This window comes from Bidens hawaiensis, unplaced genomic scaffold (genome assembly GCF_021521415.1).
Source record: "Bidens hawaiensis isolate Kalapana, Puna unplaced genomic scaffold, B.hawaiensis_p1.1 tig00038603_1, whole genome shotgun sequence".
Taxonomy (NCBI): domain Eukaryota; kingdom Viridiplantae; phylum Streptophyta; class Magnoliopsida; order Asterales; family Asteraceae; genus Bidens; species Bidens hawaiensis.
This window is the reverse complement of record NW_027496780.1, coordinates 76,565-90,621: the sequence shown is the minus strand read 5'-3', so window position 1 is coordinate 90,621 and position 14,057 is coordinate 76,565. Positions and strand designations below refer to the sequence as shown.

The 14,057-nt window shown below is 32.7% G+C and overlaps 1 protein-coding gene, 1 non-coding gene and 1 pseudogene across 2 annotated transcripts; 2 read left to right on the top strand and 1 right to left on the bottom strand.

Moving 5' to 3' along the window:
• The first annotated feature begins 1,176 nt into the window (after window positions 1–1,176).
• Window positions 1,177–8,034, top strand: LOC143590462 (protein PECTIC ARABINOGALACTAN SYNTHESIS-RELATED-like). Its single transcript, XM_077070933.1, has 11 exons — window positions 1,177–1,526; window positions 2,282–2,332; window positions 2,425–2,515; window positions 3,538–3,614; window positions 3,819–3,907; window positions 4,277–4,396; window positions 4,704–4,820; window positions 4,899–5,042; window positions 5,246–5,369; window positions 5,474–5,665; window positions 7,376–8,034. The coding sequence occupies exons 1-11, from the start codon at window positions 1,242–1,244 to the stop codon at window positions 7,733–7,735; spliced, it is 1,650 nt and encodes a 549-aa protein (XP_076927048.1). The 5' UTR covers window positions 1,177–1,241; the 3' UTR covers window positions 7,736–8,034.
• A 122-nt stretch (window positions 8,035–8,156) lies between these two features.
• On the top strand, window positions 8,157–9,243 carry LOC143590463 (sufE-like protein 2, chloroplastic pseudogene; annotated as a pseudogene).
• A 1,177-nt stretch (window positions 9,244–10,420) lies between these two features.
• TRNAR-ACG (transfer RNA arginine (anticodon ACG)) lies at window positions 10,421–10,493 on the bottom strand. Its single transcript has one exon. It is a non-coding gene; the product is annotated as a tRNA-Arg (tRNA).
• Window positions 10,494–14,057: the final 3,564 nt, after the last annotated feature.

Sequence of the window (14,057 nt, the reverse complement as noted above, 5' to 3'; positions counted from 1 at the left end):
TTTTACTTTGTATTTTAACCTTATCTGAAAAACTCATTACAATAATTCTCTTATGATCACAAATCTAAAGCCTCTAATCAAGCTTTATATTTATAATATAACCCTAACTTTGTGACCAAGACATTGCACTGTTAATCATATTAGAATTAAAAAACTAAACCAACTTGACCGACTTATAAACTTAAGTCCTTCCATGTTCACCAATTTTTGAATACAGTCCAGAATTACCAACAACGTTGTCATCGTAGATTCATCCGTGTGACCAGGGGTTTTGCCAAATGCAGGGCCATTTCCAAAAAATTAAATACATCGGTCGAGCCATAAATATAAAGGTTTGTAGACCCTAACAAGTAACAAAATATATAAGCTAGTTTTATTAAACAAATTAACGTTATAACATTATATGACGGCGATAGCTTCTAGAGTTTTAGTCGATCGTCGACCTTCACCAAAGAAGGATTGGGCCTAAAAAATTTGGAATTCAATCAACAATAGGCCGTCGTGTAAATGTTAAAACGTTATATAATGACGATATCTTTTGGAGTTCTAGTCGATCGTCGATCTTCAACAAAGAAGGATCAGGCCTGAAAATATGGAATTCAATCGACGATCGGCCTTCGTATGTTTTTGTTTATTATTTGTTTTATTTTAAATTAGTTTCGCCTAATAGCTTAAATGGATTATGGATTAAAAAATATATTATACCCAATAAATAATAAGATGATTAAGATCCATACATATTTTATAAAATATAAAAAACATATATAAAAATATTGGCCCCTGGGAATTACGTCACTATGCTTGGGTCGGCCATGGCCATATGACTTTCCTCTTGGGGATCGGTTCGAATCAAAAGCGTATGCCATGCTACTATTCTAAAATTAAACTTGATAAGAAGAAGTTAGTTAGTGTTATGACTTTTTAAAAGATACATTGCTGTCATAAACCTGGCTTAAGACTCTTGTTAGTGATTGCTTTCTTTCATCTGTGTTTTACATTACATATGCTGGCAAAAATCAAACCGTAGTTGCATTCATAACAGACTGGTTAACACTGTCATATAAAAATTGTTTGGGTTCCAGCACAAATCAGATCCAAACCTATGGATAACACCAATATTTAATAAGTCACAAACTATATATATATATATATATTTAATTTAAAGTGAGTAAAGAGACCAGACGCCCAGTAACAAAAGAAAAGAAAAGAAAAGAAAGCTGGCTTATAGTCCGAAGCGAGCCATGGCGGAGCTCCGCCACAACAGCTCCATCGGCGCCAGAGCCACACCGTCTCCCAGGAAACGCGATGACGTCACTTCTCCTCTCTCTTCCGACAGCAATCATCATCATCCTGACGACGACGGTGGCCGAGATCGGCATCCTCGAGATCGGTTCCGTTCACTCTTGTCCAAGTTATCAGATGACACTGCTAGGGTTTACTCTCAACACTTTAAGATCTTCTTATTCTTCCTCACTGTTTTCGTATTCGCCGGATTCTTCACCGTCTATTCCGTCGTAACTCATCTCGTCAGTACTCCTTATTCAAATCTCACTTTCTAATTATTACATTCATATTATTATTATTATGATTTAGACATATTGTAATGTCAACTTTACATTCTGTTTTAGTTAAAACCCTAACCATCACATTGTGGATTAAGTTAGGGATTTAGGATGCCAATGCTTTTGCAAGTTAGGATTTAACTCTCTGAGTATTGGATCTATCGGTGCTGACTAAGCCAATTGCTTCTGATCTAATTTATAGTGTTAGGAATGAATGATCTTCAATGCCAATGCACTCACCTAAAAGTATCAAATTACGAATTTAGGGCAATCCAGTGCTGAATCAATAAGAGGTTGCCTCTGAATCATTCGGCATGTTATAAGACGCTCCAGAATTCATTAAGAGGTGTAACCAAACACACTCTACCTCTGGACCGATTTAGAATGGAATCATTAAGAACCTACCAAACAGCCCCTAGCCATTTAGGATGCCAATGATGTGGACCGTTGTGTTACTAATGTATAGTTGTGTAAACATATTGGCATATTTGTATTAGTAAAACGAAGCTGATGTCCTTTATAGTTACTGGATTGTTCTAATAAAGAAGTTGTTTTTCATTCATTGACTGGACAACTTCTCAGGATCTTCAGTTTTTTTTTTCTTATGGGCATGCATGTGATGAATGAGATTTTGGTTTTGATACTTTTTATAGGTATGGTAAATATATGTGTTGTAAAGTTGAACTAATGTTGTTTTTATTTATTCTCATTACTTGTAGAACGCTCCATATATATGCACAAAAGAAGGCATTACGCTTCATTGCCCCCGTGTAAGCTATGCTGGACTGTATTGAGTGTATACCATAATGCGATGTGATGGTTTAATAACTTTAGAGTTGCATTTGGCTTTTGTTTTTATTAGGTCAAGGAGCCACCTTCTTTGTGGGAAAATCCATTATCGGCTGCCACTTCTTGGAAACCATGTGCTGAAAGACGCAGTGGTTTAATTTCAGGTAAAATTTTGGACATTTATGTAACTCCGTGGATCCTTTTTTTTAATGAACTGAGGTTGATATGGAAGAGAGATGGAAATCGAGGTAGAGGAAGTATGATTCACCTAAAGTATTGATGTGAGGTTGATATGAAGAGTATTAACAATTAAGATATAGAAAGTACAAAATTTTCAGAGAGTAGATTGGCATACAGTTTGCCAAAAAATAATTGACTTACTAAGTGTTTGCTACTTGCTAACATAACAGCTTTGAAAGTTGATACTTTTTTGTTGAATACATCATAGTTATCAAATGCGATAAGCGCTCGAAAGCGTTGAGGCTGGGTCTAGCACCCAGGCGATAAGCGCAAAAAAAGCGCCCGATTTTTAAAAAAAAACGCACATTAAAAAAACAAAAAAAATAACTTAAATAGAACATCTTATGAAGAACAAATACATTCATTCTTCAAAGAGTTTATAAAAGCAACCAAAAACAAAGAACAAAAAGTGCATAGTAAAGAAAGAAATCCGAAAATAGGGAAATAAGAACAAAACTAACCTGTAATTCTTAGTATCTTGATGATTTGGGTGATATAATATTGATTATGGAACCCCTTAAATAGTGGAGTGTTAGGGGACTCCTAGAGAATTTAATACGCATGGGAGGTTTGGGAAAATAACACTGCGCATTAAATATCTGCCGCATGCTAGTCGCACTTAATGCGCCTGGCGCTTAAGCGCAAAAAGCGCCCGCTTTTAATAACTATGGAATACATGTCTTAACTCTGTAAATTACATTTACATGGATATCGGATGAGATTAGTTTTCTCTGTAAATTAAAAACTTTTTCTCTACTTGTCTGAAACTGGACAGTCAATATGTTCACTCTTTTTATTTCTTCACACCTTTATTAACTAAATTTATACTAACTGTAATTACAACATAGCTCAATGATAAATAAAAGGCTATAAGCGCTTGCACCTGACTTCCACTTTTGTTATGACTTGTTTTGTGAACTCATCTATGGTTATTGGTTCTATGCAGATCTTCCCGAGGCAAATGAAACAAATGGGTATATATTTATTCATGCAGAGGGCGGGCTAAATCAGCAAAGAATTGCTGTATGTACTATTCTTCAAAACCCTTTGATAAAGGCTATTGGTTGGATCTGTTACATTTTTCTGTATTGTTGTAAACCTTTGAAATTATAATCATTTGTCTACTCATAAATCTCCTGCTTTGTAGTGATGTAGCAAACTGGCAATGATGTTGATGTGGCTAAATAATATCAAATGCTAACTTTTGATTGATGTGTGTGCATGTAGATATGCAATGCAGTTGCTGTTGCCAAAATTATGAATGCAACTCTTATTTTGCCGGTGTTAAAGCAAGACCAGATATGGAAGGACCAAACGTGAGTTATCTTTACACTTTACAAGAAAACCTTTTTATTTTGTGTGGGTCAGATATCAACTTTAACATAAACAATATATTGGAAGCAAGACTGTGTATTTCATTGATGTTATTTTTGCGCAAGTACCATGTTTTCTTGTTCTTTTATCTACTCATTAAACTTATACTCATAATAAACATGCATATATAAAACTTACAGTGCTGATTTCAAAATATATTTTGATGTTTACTATCACTATTCTAAGTGAGCTTCCAATTAGTGCATATTGTATGATACTCATAAGTTTATGTTTGCACACCCCACATATTTAGCCTGTTCTTGATTTCTATATATGTTTACGAGGCTAAAATGCATATATGTTTTTCACAGAAAGTTTGAGGACATATTTGATGTGGATCATTTCATTAACTACTTGAAGGATGATGTGCGAATAGTGCGTGATATTCCATCATGGTTTACTGACAAGTCAGAGTTGTTCACAAGCATAAGGTTCTCCCTTATTACACATGCTTGCACTTCAATAAATTATCACAAAGGAACCTATATCTAGTTTTTTTCAAGCTGATGAAATTGACATGATTTGCACAAATTGACATATCAAACTGGTAATTTAATGAATTTATCTTAAAATAGAATGGATCGAAAGTCACCTAAAGTATATATTATGTAAATACCTCTTAAATTGTTTATCCAATAAGATCAGTTATTCTTGAACGATATAGTTTCTTCAGTCATATTTGACACCAGTTATTTACTTATTCATGGGGAATCTAAATCTTGTTTTAATGCATTATAGACGGACGGTGAAAAACATCCCCAAATATGCACCCGCACAATTTTACATTGACAATGTTCTGCCCCGGATTAAAGAAAAGAAGATAATGGCATTAAAGCCTTTTGTGGATCGACTTGGGTATGTTGTGTCTTTTAATTAATTTCAAGTTACTTCATTGTTAATTTCTAAGATTGTGTGTGTTTTATTTTTGTTCAGCTATGATAATGTCCCTCAAGAAATAAACAGATTAAGGTGTAGGGTTAACTATCATGCTCTCAAGTTTCTTCCTGAGATTGATGAAATGGCTGATCGGCTTCTTGCAAGGATGAGAAATCGAACTGGCAGTCCAAATCCATTTATGTAAGTTTTGTTATCGGGACTAAGTGCTTGGGTAAACAGATTCTGCTTCTGGTTATCTTATTCTAATTTGTTTCTATTAAAAGGATATCTTGTTTTAATTATTGAACACCATATAACACACATCACTTCCTTAAATTTGAAAGAATGAATTATGTGTTTGTTATTTCCAACTGCTTATACTTGTAACAATATCTTCTTTACAGGGCTCTTCATCTGAGATTCGAGAAAGGGATGGTAGGACTTTCATTTTGTGACTTTGTGGGAACCAGAGCAGAGAAAGCTTTGATGGGTTTATACAGGTTAAAAGAATGGCCCAGGCGTTTTAAGGTTAGATACCAACATTCTAATTTATGATATTATGATGCTTAGAAGTTATTAGTTTTAGAAGAGGAAGCTGTATTAACAAAAGGTTATTCTGATTTTTTATACAGGATGGTTCACATTTATGGCCTCTTGCTCTACAAAAAAGGAAAGAAGGAAGATGCCCTCTTGAGCCTGGGGAAGTGGCGGTTATGTTGCGGGCAATGGGTTATCCAAAAGAAACTCAAATATATGTTGCTTCTGGGCAGGTTTATGGTGGTCAGAACAGAATGGCACCACTTAGGAATATGTTCCCCAATCTTGTAAGAACCTCTTACCAATCTTACACTAGAGGGGTATCAAAATGGTGCGGGTAGTTAGTATGGCGGGCGAGTCTGTTTGGGTTGAGCTGCTAACTGCATTTTCCATCTTTAAATTGTGACTATAAGTTATTAATGTGTTGGTTATGGTTATAAAATGGCAAAGTGGTAAACTGCACGAAAATGTTATGTACTGTTCACTTTTTGCTGATATATGTGACACATTTTTTAACCAAATTTAATTCAAGACACCATTTCTTACAAGGGCAAATACCATAAAAAACCAACATACTTTCTGTTTTTCCCTATAAAAGTCCCTCAACATTTTTTTGCACATAAAAGTTCCCATGCATGCTAATTTTGAACACAATCGTGAAAAAAAATATGAACAACTTAAAAGGTTAGTTATCGTTTACTTGAATGAACGAACATGAACATATGCTTTGTTCATCCATTTATGTTCGTGAACATCCATTTATGTTTGTTTAAAATTTTAGTAAATGCATAAGTGGTTACATTCATATAAATGTAAATGTAAACAAAAGTATATATGCTTGAACGAAATGTGATGTATTATACTTGTTCATTTGTGTCCATTGATGCTAACTTATGTTCGTTAATGTTTGGCCAATTATGTTCATTTATGTCTGTTAAAAAATGTTCGCTTAAGTTTGTTTGTTTACGTTCATTTGTGTTCATTTGCGCTTGTGAACTGTTAGTTTAGTTTTAAACGTAGGAACATGAACGAACATGAACATGCACATTCTCTTAATGAACAAAAAAATTGTTCGATTATGTGTCCGTGTTCAGTAAAAGTTACTTGCATGATTGCATTCTATCATTTGTAATTTTAAGATGATCTCTTTGATTTTCTATGATACTAGTGGTTAATTGTTTAAGTTAAAAAAACCTTTCACGATTGTATTCAAAACAAACATGTATAGGGACTTCTATTGGCAAAAAATTGTTGAGGGACTTTTATAGGGAAAACAGAAAGTATGTTGTTTTTTTAATGGTATTTGCCCTTCTTACAAATATGTAATTTGTTGCATTAAATGGTATTTAAATGTTTAGTACTCCTTCTGTATCAGTATAGTTGTTGGCTGTTCACCAACAAAAAGAGCATATTTTAAGATGATTAACAGTGAATTCGGATAAGAGTAATTAAGATACCAATTAATTGCAAATTCGATGGTAAGGGAAAAATGGGAAGAAGTATATTATAACTATCCATTCTTTAAGTGGACATTTATCTTGAGACAAATTAAAATCGAAACATGAACAAGAATTTGGGGATGCAAGGAGTTTATTGCATTAAGTAGTAAATTGATAAGTACACTATATTGTTAAGAAACTATGTTGCTTGTATTGGTAAATAACGAACAACACATTCCATTTATCTTCATTTGTTAAGCTTATATTTGCATATATTGGTATATTGTTTACAAAGGAAAAAAATAATATTTAAAAGATGTTAAGTTACTGCAGATTTTAATTAGCTGAATGCTGATTTTACCAACAATGCGATTTTGCAGTTTTGCCATCATATATAATTTATTTATTCCAATAATTATTTAAATTTTTGACTAATTTAACATGTTTCTGTTCTAGTTTAAATTATTAATTTGATCCGTTTATGATAAAAACAACACCCAAATTGTCCCCAACCATTATTTTTTTTTATAATCTGATTTTGATGCTGGTTTGTAACAGGTGACAAAAGAGGAATTAACAACAAAAGACGAATTAGACAGCTTCAGAAAACACGTTACAAGCTTGGCCGCCTTAGATTTTTTGGTATGCTTAAAATCAGACGTCTTTGTAATGACCCATGGAGGCAACTTTGCAAAACTAATAATCGGTGCAAGACGGTACATGGGCCACCGGCAAAAATCCATAAAGCCCGATAAAGGCTTACTTTCCAAATCTTTAGGAGACCCGTACATGGGCTGGGCCACCTTTGTTGAAGATGTTGTCATAACCCACCAAACTCGTACCGGACTTCCAGAAGCAACATTTCCCAATTATGATATATGGGAGAACCCTTTAACACCTTGCATGTGCAAAGCTTGATTATAATGTTGATGTTTCTTCTAAAGGTAAGATCTTGATCTTTATTAAAGCAAATAGATCCTATGGGTACACATATTAAGATAAGATGTTAAGAGTTCGGTAATGGTGGATTAGCAATGTCGGTGTAAATTAAAATAGGGAAAAGTGAAAATGAGATTAAACTTCTTCTAATTTGGGGGTTTGACTTTCCGAATTGACCATTGTTCTTGTGAGATTCCCGTGTTGTATCTTGGTTTTGTGTTTTTGGCAAACTGCTAGTTGTGAATTGTTTTCGTATAGGTGCATCTAGTTACACTGATTGAATATGGTTTATTTATTCTATATGTGAAAAAGGTTTATTTCCTTGTAATAATTTTGTTTGCTAGTTGCTGTGTCACAAATAAGAAAAAATGGCCGTGGTTGTTTTTTGTTAGCTCGAGTCGGTTAATTATTGTGTTTCTCCTCTTTCGGTTAAATATACAAACAAACCGTGTTGTTCGGGAAGTAAGGATCTACGGAAGATTCATAATTGTCTACGTATACAAGTGGAAGTCTTGGATTTTTCTTCCTTTGTCGTACCATGCGATTTTTCATGATTGTTGAAATTGTGGGAAAATGACCCAATTATTTGACTTGCACGTTTGCTTTTGTGAGGTTTACACTCTATCTTACGTGTTTGTGACCAAGTATTGTTTTAAAAGTCATAGACTGATCAATGACTATTCTTAACTCAGTTTTCTATTTAACTTGTTTCATAGAATACTATTGTTACATGCTCCATCGTTTTGCCTCCTACCAACTAACTTTCCAGCCTGTTCTTACAACCGTCAGTAGATAGTAGACGCCATCTGAAATGAACTCCGCCTCCTATGGCTTCAGATCACCACCATACTCCATTCTTCCACCACCACCACCACCACCACTGGCAAGTTCATTGAACCGTAATCCTCCACGTATGCAACACGAGCTAAATCAATCAACTTTAAACTCGATATATACCCGATTGCCCCAAATCCCTCATCCTAAACGCATCACACCACCGCAACCTCCATGTTTCTCAACAGCACTCACAGTGGCGGAGAAACTTGAGATCCTCGTTTCTGAATTCAAATCATTACCTGAGCCAATCGACAGGGTGAAACGATTGATACACTATGCAAGTCTCTTGCCAGAGTTTGACGAGTCAGGTAGGGTGGAATCAAACAGAGTCGCTGGATGTACGGCTCAGGTTTGGTTGGAGGTGGTGATGGAAGTTGACGGGTCAATGAGATTTAGAAGTTGATAGCGATTCAGAAATCGCAAAAGGGTTCTGCTACTGTTTGATCTGGTTGTTGGACGGTGCTGCCGCTGGTGATGTTTTCGAAATTACGGTTGATGATCTAAGGGAAATGAATGTCGGAATATTGCCGGTTAGGACTAGTTCTAGAGTTAATACATGGCATAATGTGTTGCTTAGCATGCACAGAAGAACAAGAGATTTGATCATGGAGACTTATGGTGATCATCCCTCTCTTTCTCTATTGCAATAGTTTGAAAATCAGTTTATATATAATTTAATGGTTGAAAAATCTTGGTTTTTTACCAATCACATAATTTGATATCTATAGCATGTATTTTAAGATTATAAATGAGAACTTAGGAGTTTGTATTTGTTTTTTATTTCTCCTTCAATTTTGGGTGTTAGGTAATGAAATAAAGAAAATTTTGATTTTATTAATTTAGGTTGCATGATAATAATCTCATCTCAGAAAATTGTTGTCACCGGTCCCACATTTCACACTATTTATTTTCATTGACCCTCGTTAAAAAAACTTAGCCCCGTTAAGTTTCTCCCGGATATCAAATTGATGTTATATGACTTTTGATCGGAAGGAGAATACGAGTCGATTGATGTAATACTTACCTCGAAACGTGCTCCAAATGATGAAACAATGCTTCAATCCGGGTGTTTAAACTTCCAATAAATAAAAATCAAGTTGTTTGGAGCATCATTTCGTGTAAAATTTAAGTCAGAATCTAGAAAGATAATGATATTTCATAATATAAGATTAAGAGTTTTCTTAACTAACGAAAATGAGTGAAGATATAAATATAATTCTTATTATATGACTATCGTTGTATTTTATTTAGCTTACTTCTTTAAAATTTTGTGATGCAGTTTTAGAAGCAATCAAATGGCTCATGACACTTAAATGATTAATCAAGGTCCATAATCGAACCAAATGTTCAATAACAAAGTTCTTATAATTAAAATTCAATCAATACTAATTATTTCATTCCATGAGTATTTAAAGAGTTCAAAAAACTAGCAAACCAAATAAAATATTAAACTTAACAAAAAGGATGTAAAGATAAAAACAAGTAAAACATTCAAATTCAAGTTAGAGATAATCTTGGATGCTCCTGCATCATTTTGTGTCTTGTAATTTCTTTCAACAAAAGAGTAAGTTGTAAGTACTTTTGTATGTAAGTTTAGAAAGAAAATGCTTAGATTAGTTACATAAAAGTGTGTTTGTTTTGTCAAACTTAATATTGAGCAGATAATGATGATATATCGAATTATTTGACTTTAGATGTGTGATAATAATCCATACAAAATAGAAACAGAAGTTGAATATTTTATTAGCCCACAAAACATATTCAAGCTCAAACTTAACTAGTTTCATTGTAGTAGAGTAATTAGTTACAAATTCAAAAAATGAACTACGACTCTGCTGGGGATCGAACCCAGAATCTCTGGTTTCGTAGACCAGCGCCTTATCCATTGGGCCACAAAGTCATTGGCGATTTACAGTTTTCGTTTCTGTTAGATATAATTTAACTGTTTTGTCTAATTGTATCTACAATGCATTGCTTGTTTGCATCCTCAAAACGTCTTAGGAAACGGGTGTTTAATTCCAGGTTACTTTTCATGGTTTAAGGTTTGGCAGATCAAAAGAACAAAGTAATATTCTGGCGTTGATGAGCGATGACATTAGTTACGATAATGAAATTGTTGTTTGATAATCCTAAGTTGGTAATAATCACATTAAGCTTAAATTTTTGGAACTTTTAATAGCTGACTTACAAAGTTTTATTTACTAACAGTGGAGTTTTAACTACGAGTAAATCATTCAGTCAAGAATTCAAGTGCATTTTTTACATAAAAACTGAAGGCATACACTAACTGACTAACAAATTGTTTTGCTAGTTCTTTTAAGATATCAAAACCAAGTATTCTAAAAACTGTAAAATTGATAATCAATTAAATGATATACTTGAGTCTTCCTTGATCCCCTACCTTATTCTAGTCACCATCACACTGTCACACAAAAATTTGAAAATTTAGTCCAAAATGGCGGAGGATACACAATAAGTCCCTCTAGTTGGTTAAAGAGCTTTCAGACTTTGTATTCCATTTTTCGTATACTTATGATCAAATCAAGTAAGCTAACATAATGAGCAGGTACCAACACCTTACTTGTAGTTAAGTATTTCAAACGTATACATCGAAAAAATTGGTTGTGGTTCGATTAGTGATGATGGTGTTGAACGTATATACTAATATAATGTGCTAATGAGAAAAATAAGGTATTTTTACTTTCATTTTTAAGTTAACTTAAATTACCACATTGTTTGCCAATTTATAAGTAACACACTATCTTTTCCTGTTATAAAATGACAATTACTTCAACTGATAAATCAAATTTTGTTCTCAAAAACGCAAATCTAAAGTCTTATACATACCCTTAGGTCGCCTTAAGTTCGCGGGATTTTTTCTAAAGGAATTTGAATTGGAAATGAAATGTTTAGAAATTTATAATATGCTCCATTGGTAAACTTTTTAATTGAATTGGAAATATGTTCTACCCTCACCCACCCCACCCAAAAAAAAAAAAACAATAATAATTAAAAAAAAATTAAACAATAATTTTTTTGTTGTTTTTTATCAACTCTCCTTCCAAATTTTGAAGGATTTATGAATTCCATGTAAGTTGGGATTTCATTGAATTTATCGTCTAACAGAACACACCATGTCATGATATTTAAATTCCAATTTCTTTAAATTACTATGAATTTTGTGAAATGAACGCGCTCTTACGATACAATTTTAATATTTTTTTATTATCTTGTTATAACTAACACACCGCCAAGATGATTGAGGATATAAAGAAAACTTTTATGCTATAGTTATGGTTGTAGTTTTTCTTAATTTTCAAGGAACATTGAACATGTGTTATTGGAGTTTGTATTCTACATACAAAATTAAAAAAATGATTAAAAATCATTGACGACTATGCTGGAGATCGAACCCAGAGTTTCCTGTTTCGTAGACCAGCGCCTTATCCATTGGGCCACAAAGTCATCGATGTTTAAATTATTTCATATAGATATTATATTACTTTAACAATCCTAAATATTCAGGAAAAGCACAACAAAAGATTGATAATAATTTGATTTCTCCATAATTACTGCTTTTCAGATGATAAAATATTTTGATTATTGATAGATGTTGTCTCAAATTAAAACAAAAAAGACTTTTCATGACTTGCATTTTATTTGTATTTGATTCTATTTCACTACCGTATAATCATAACTATAAATATTAAGTTGTATTTTCACGTTTAGTTAAAATTGAACTCTGGTATATTACTGGCTATTAATATAAACAAGCATGATTACCCACGCATTGCTGTGAGGTTTTATTGTATTTTGTACTACGCACTGCGCGACTGAGAATTTGATCGATTTCAATCTACTCGTTATAGCAATTGAAAGAAAGAAACAAAAAAATATATAAAGTTAATACAAAATAAGGAATTATTAAAAAAGTAATACACATAAGCTCAACACCGTGTGCTAGAGATCGCACGATCTGAAGTTCGAATCCGATATCAACCGGGTTTTTCGTAGTGGGCTTTTGGGCAACAGGTTTTCCATGAAACGAGAGGTAATGGTTTTGGACTATTCAGCACTGTGATTTGGTTCCGATGGTTTAATCTTTGGCCAAATAAATTAGAAGGAAGCCAAACTAGAAATTTAGAGAGAAACTTAGATCAAATTAACATTTTTCATTCATACCTTCATTCCTAATCGGACATGCCTTGTATAGACTTCAAATTGAAAACTAAATAGACCCACTAACAAAGAAACTACCCATCCACTACTTGTAAACTGACAAAACATTTAACTGCCAATACTCAATTTAAAGAAAAAAAAGAGAATGGAAAGAAAACTTTTAGGCTTTTTTTCCTTCAAAACTTTCCAGCCAAATATGGTATGATCATGACGGAAAAGTTTATAGTCTATTACAATATTACTAATTTACGCTATCTCAATTCTCTTTTTTATGTTGCTATGAGGACATTATTGTAAACTTACAATTTTTCCCCTATCTTTTACCTACGATCTAATTCAAGAATATAATTAAAACTTTTTTTTTTATTTAACTCGAGAATTCCTTTTAAGTATATAATTTCTTTTCCTTTCCTTCCTTATCCAATCTTATCATTTTTTTTCGTTGTATTTTAAACCCGAAAATGCAATGTTAATCTATTCTTAATTGTATACCATACTCCATAGTCTATAACAATCTCGAATCTTAACCATTAAGGAAGGGTACACCGTTTAACGTACCAACACATCATTAAGCTAATTAATGGCAATTTCTTAACCGGACACAAACATGATTCTTTGAACCATTTATTTATTTAAGGTATAACTAAGTATCAATAATAACTAAAAAATAATTCTATCCATATTTATCAACTTCTACCAATTTCCAAATATATTATTATGTGTATCTTAGAAGCATTGAATATGATAACTAACCACAAATGAAATTAAACTAATAAGCACATAATTGACTAGAGTAATTACTTCTGTTCTACGGTTATAATTACTCTAATTATTTATACTTAAAAGAATTGCTTGTATTTGTATATGATCCAAACACCAATTGTTTTCCATTTATAAAATAATGATATAACAGAGGATAAATAGAAATAAATATATTTTTTTTCCATTTAAACGATATAATTAATATAATAGTTTGAAAGCTGTAACTATCTTGAATTTCAAAAAAGGGGAATAAGAATTAAGAACATTAATTTGATGCTGCAAACTTGAAACAATTCCCACTTCAATTCATCTTTATCTTTTATAACAAAAAAAAGTAAATAAATCATTCACAACACCAAGATTTATTTTCATCAATAATAACAATATTCTTCGCATTGACAAATTTATTTCATGCCAGGTACGTTGTTTTATTGATTAATAAGCAAACATTAGTAGATGCATGTTTTGATTTGACTTTAGGGGTTAGCTAGCTAGGGTTCTTCTCTAACCTTTTATTGTGGCT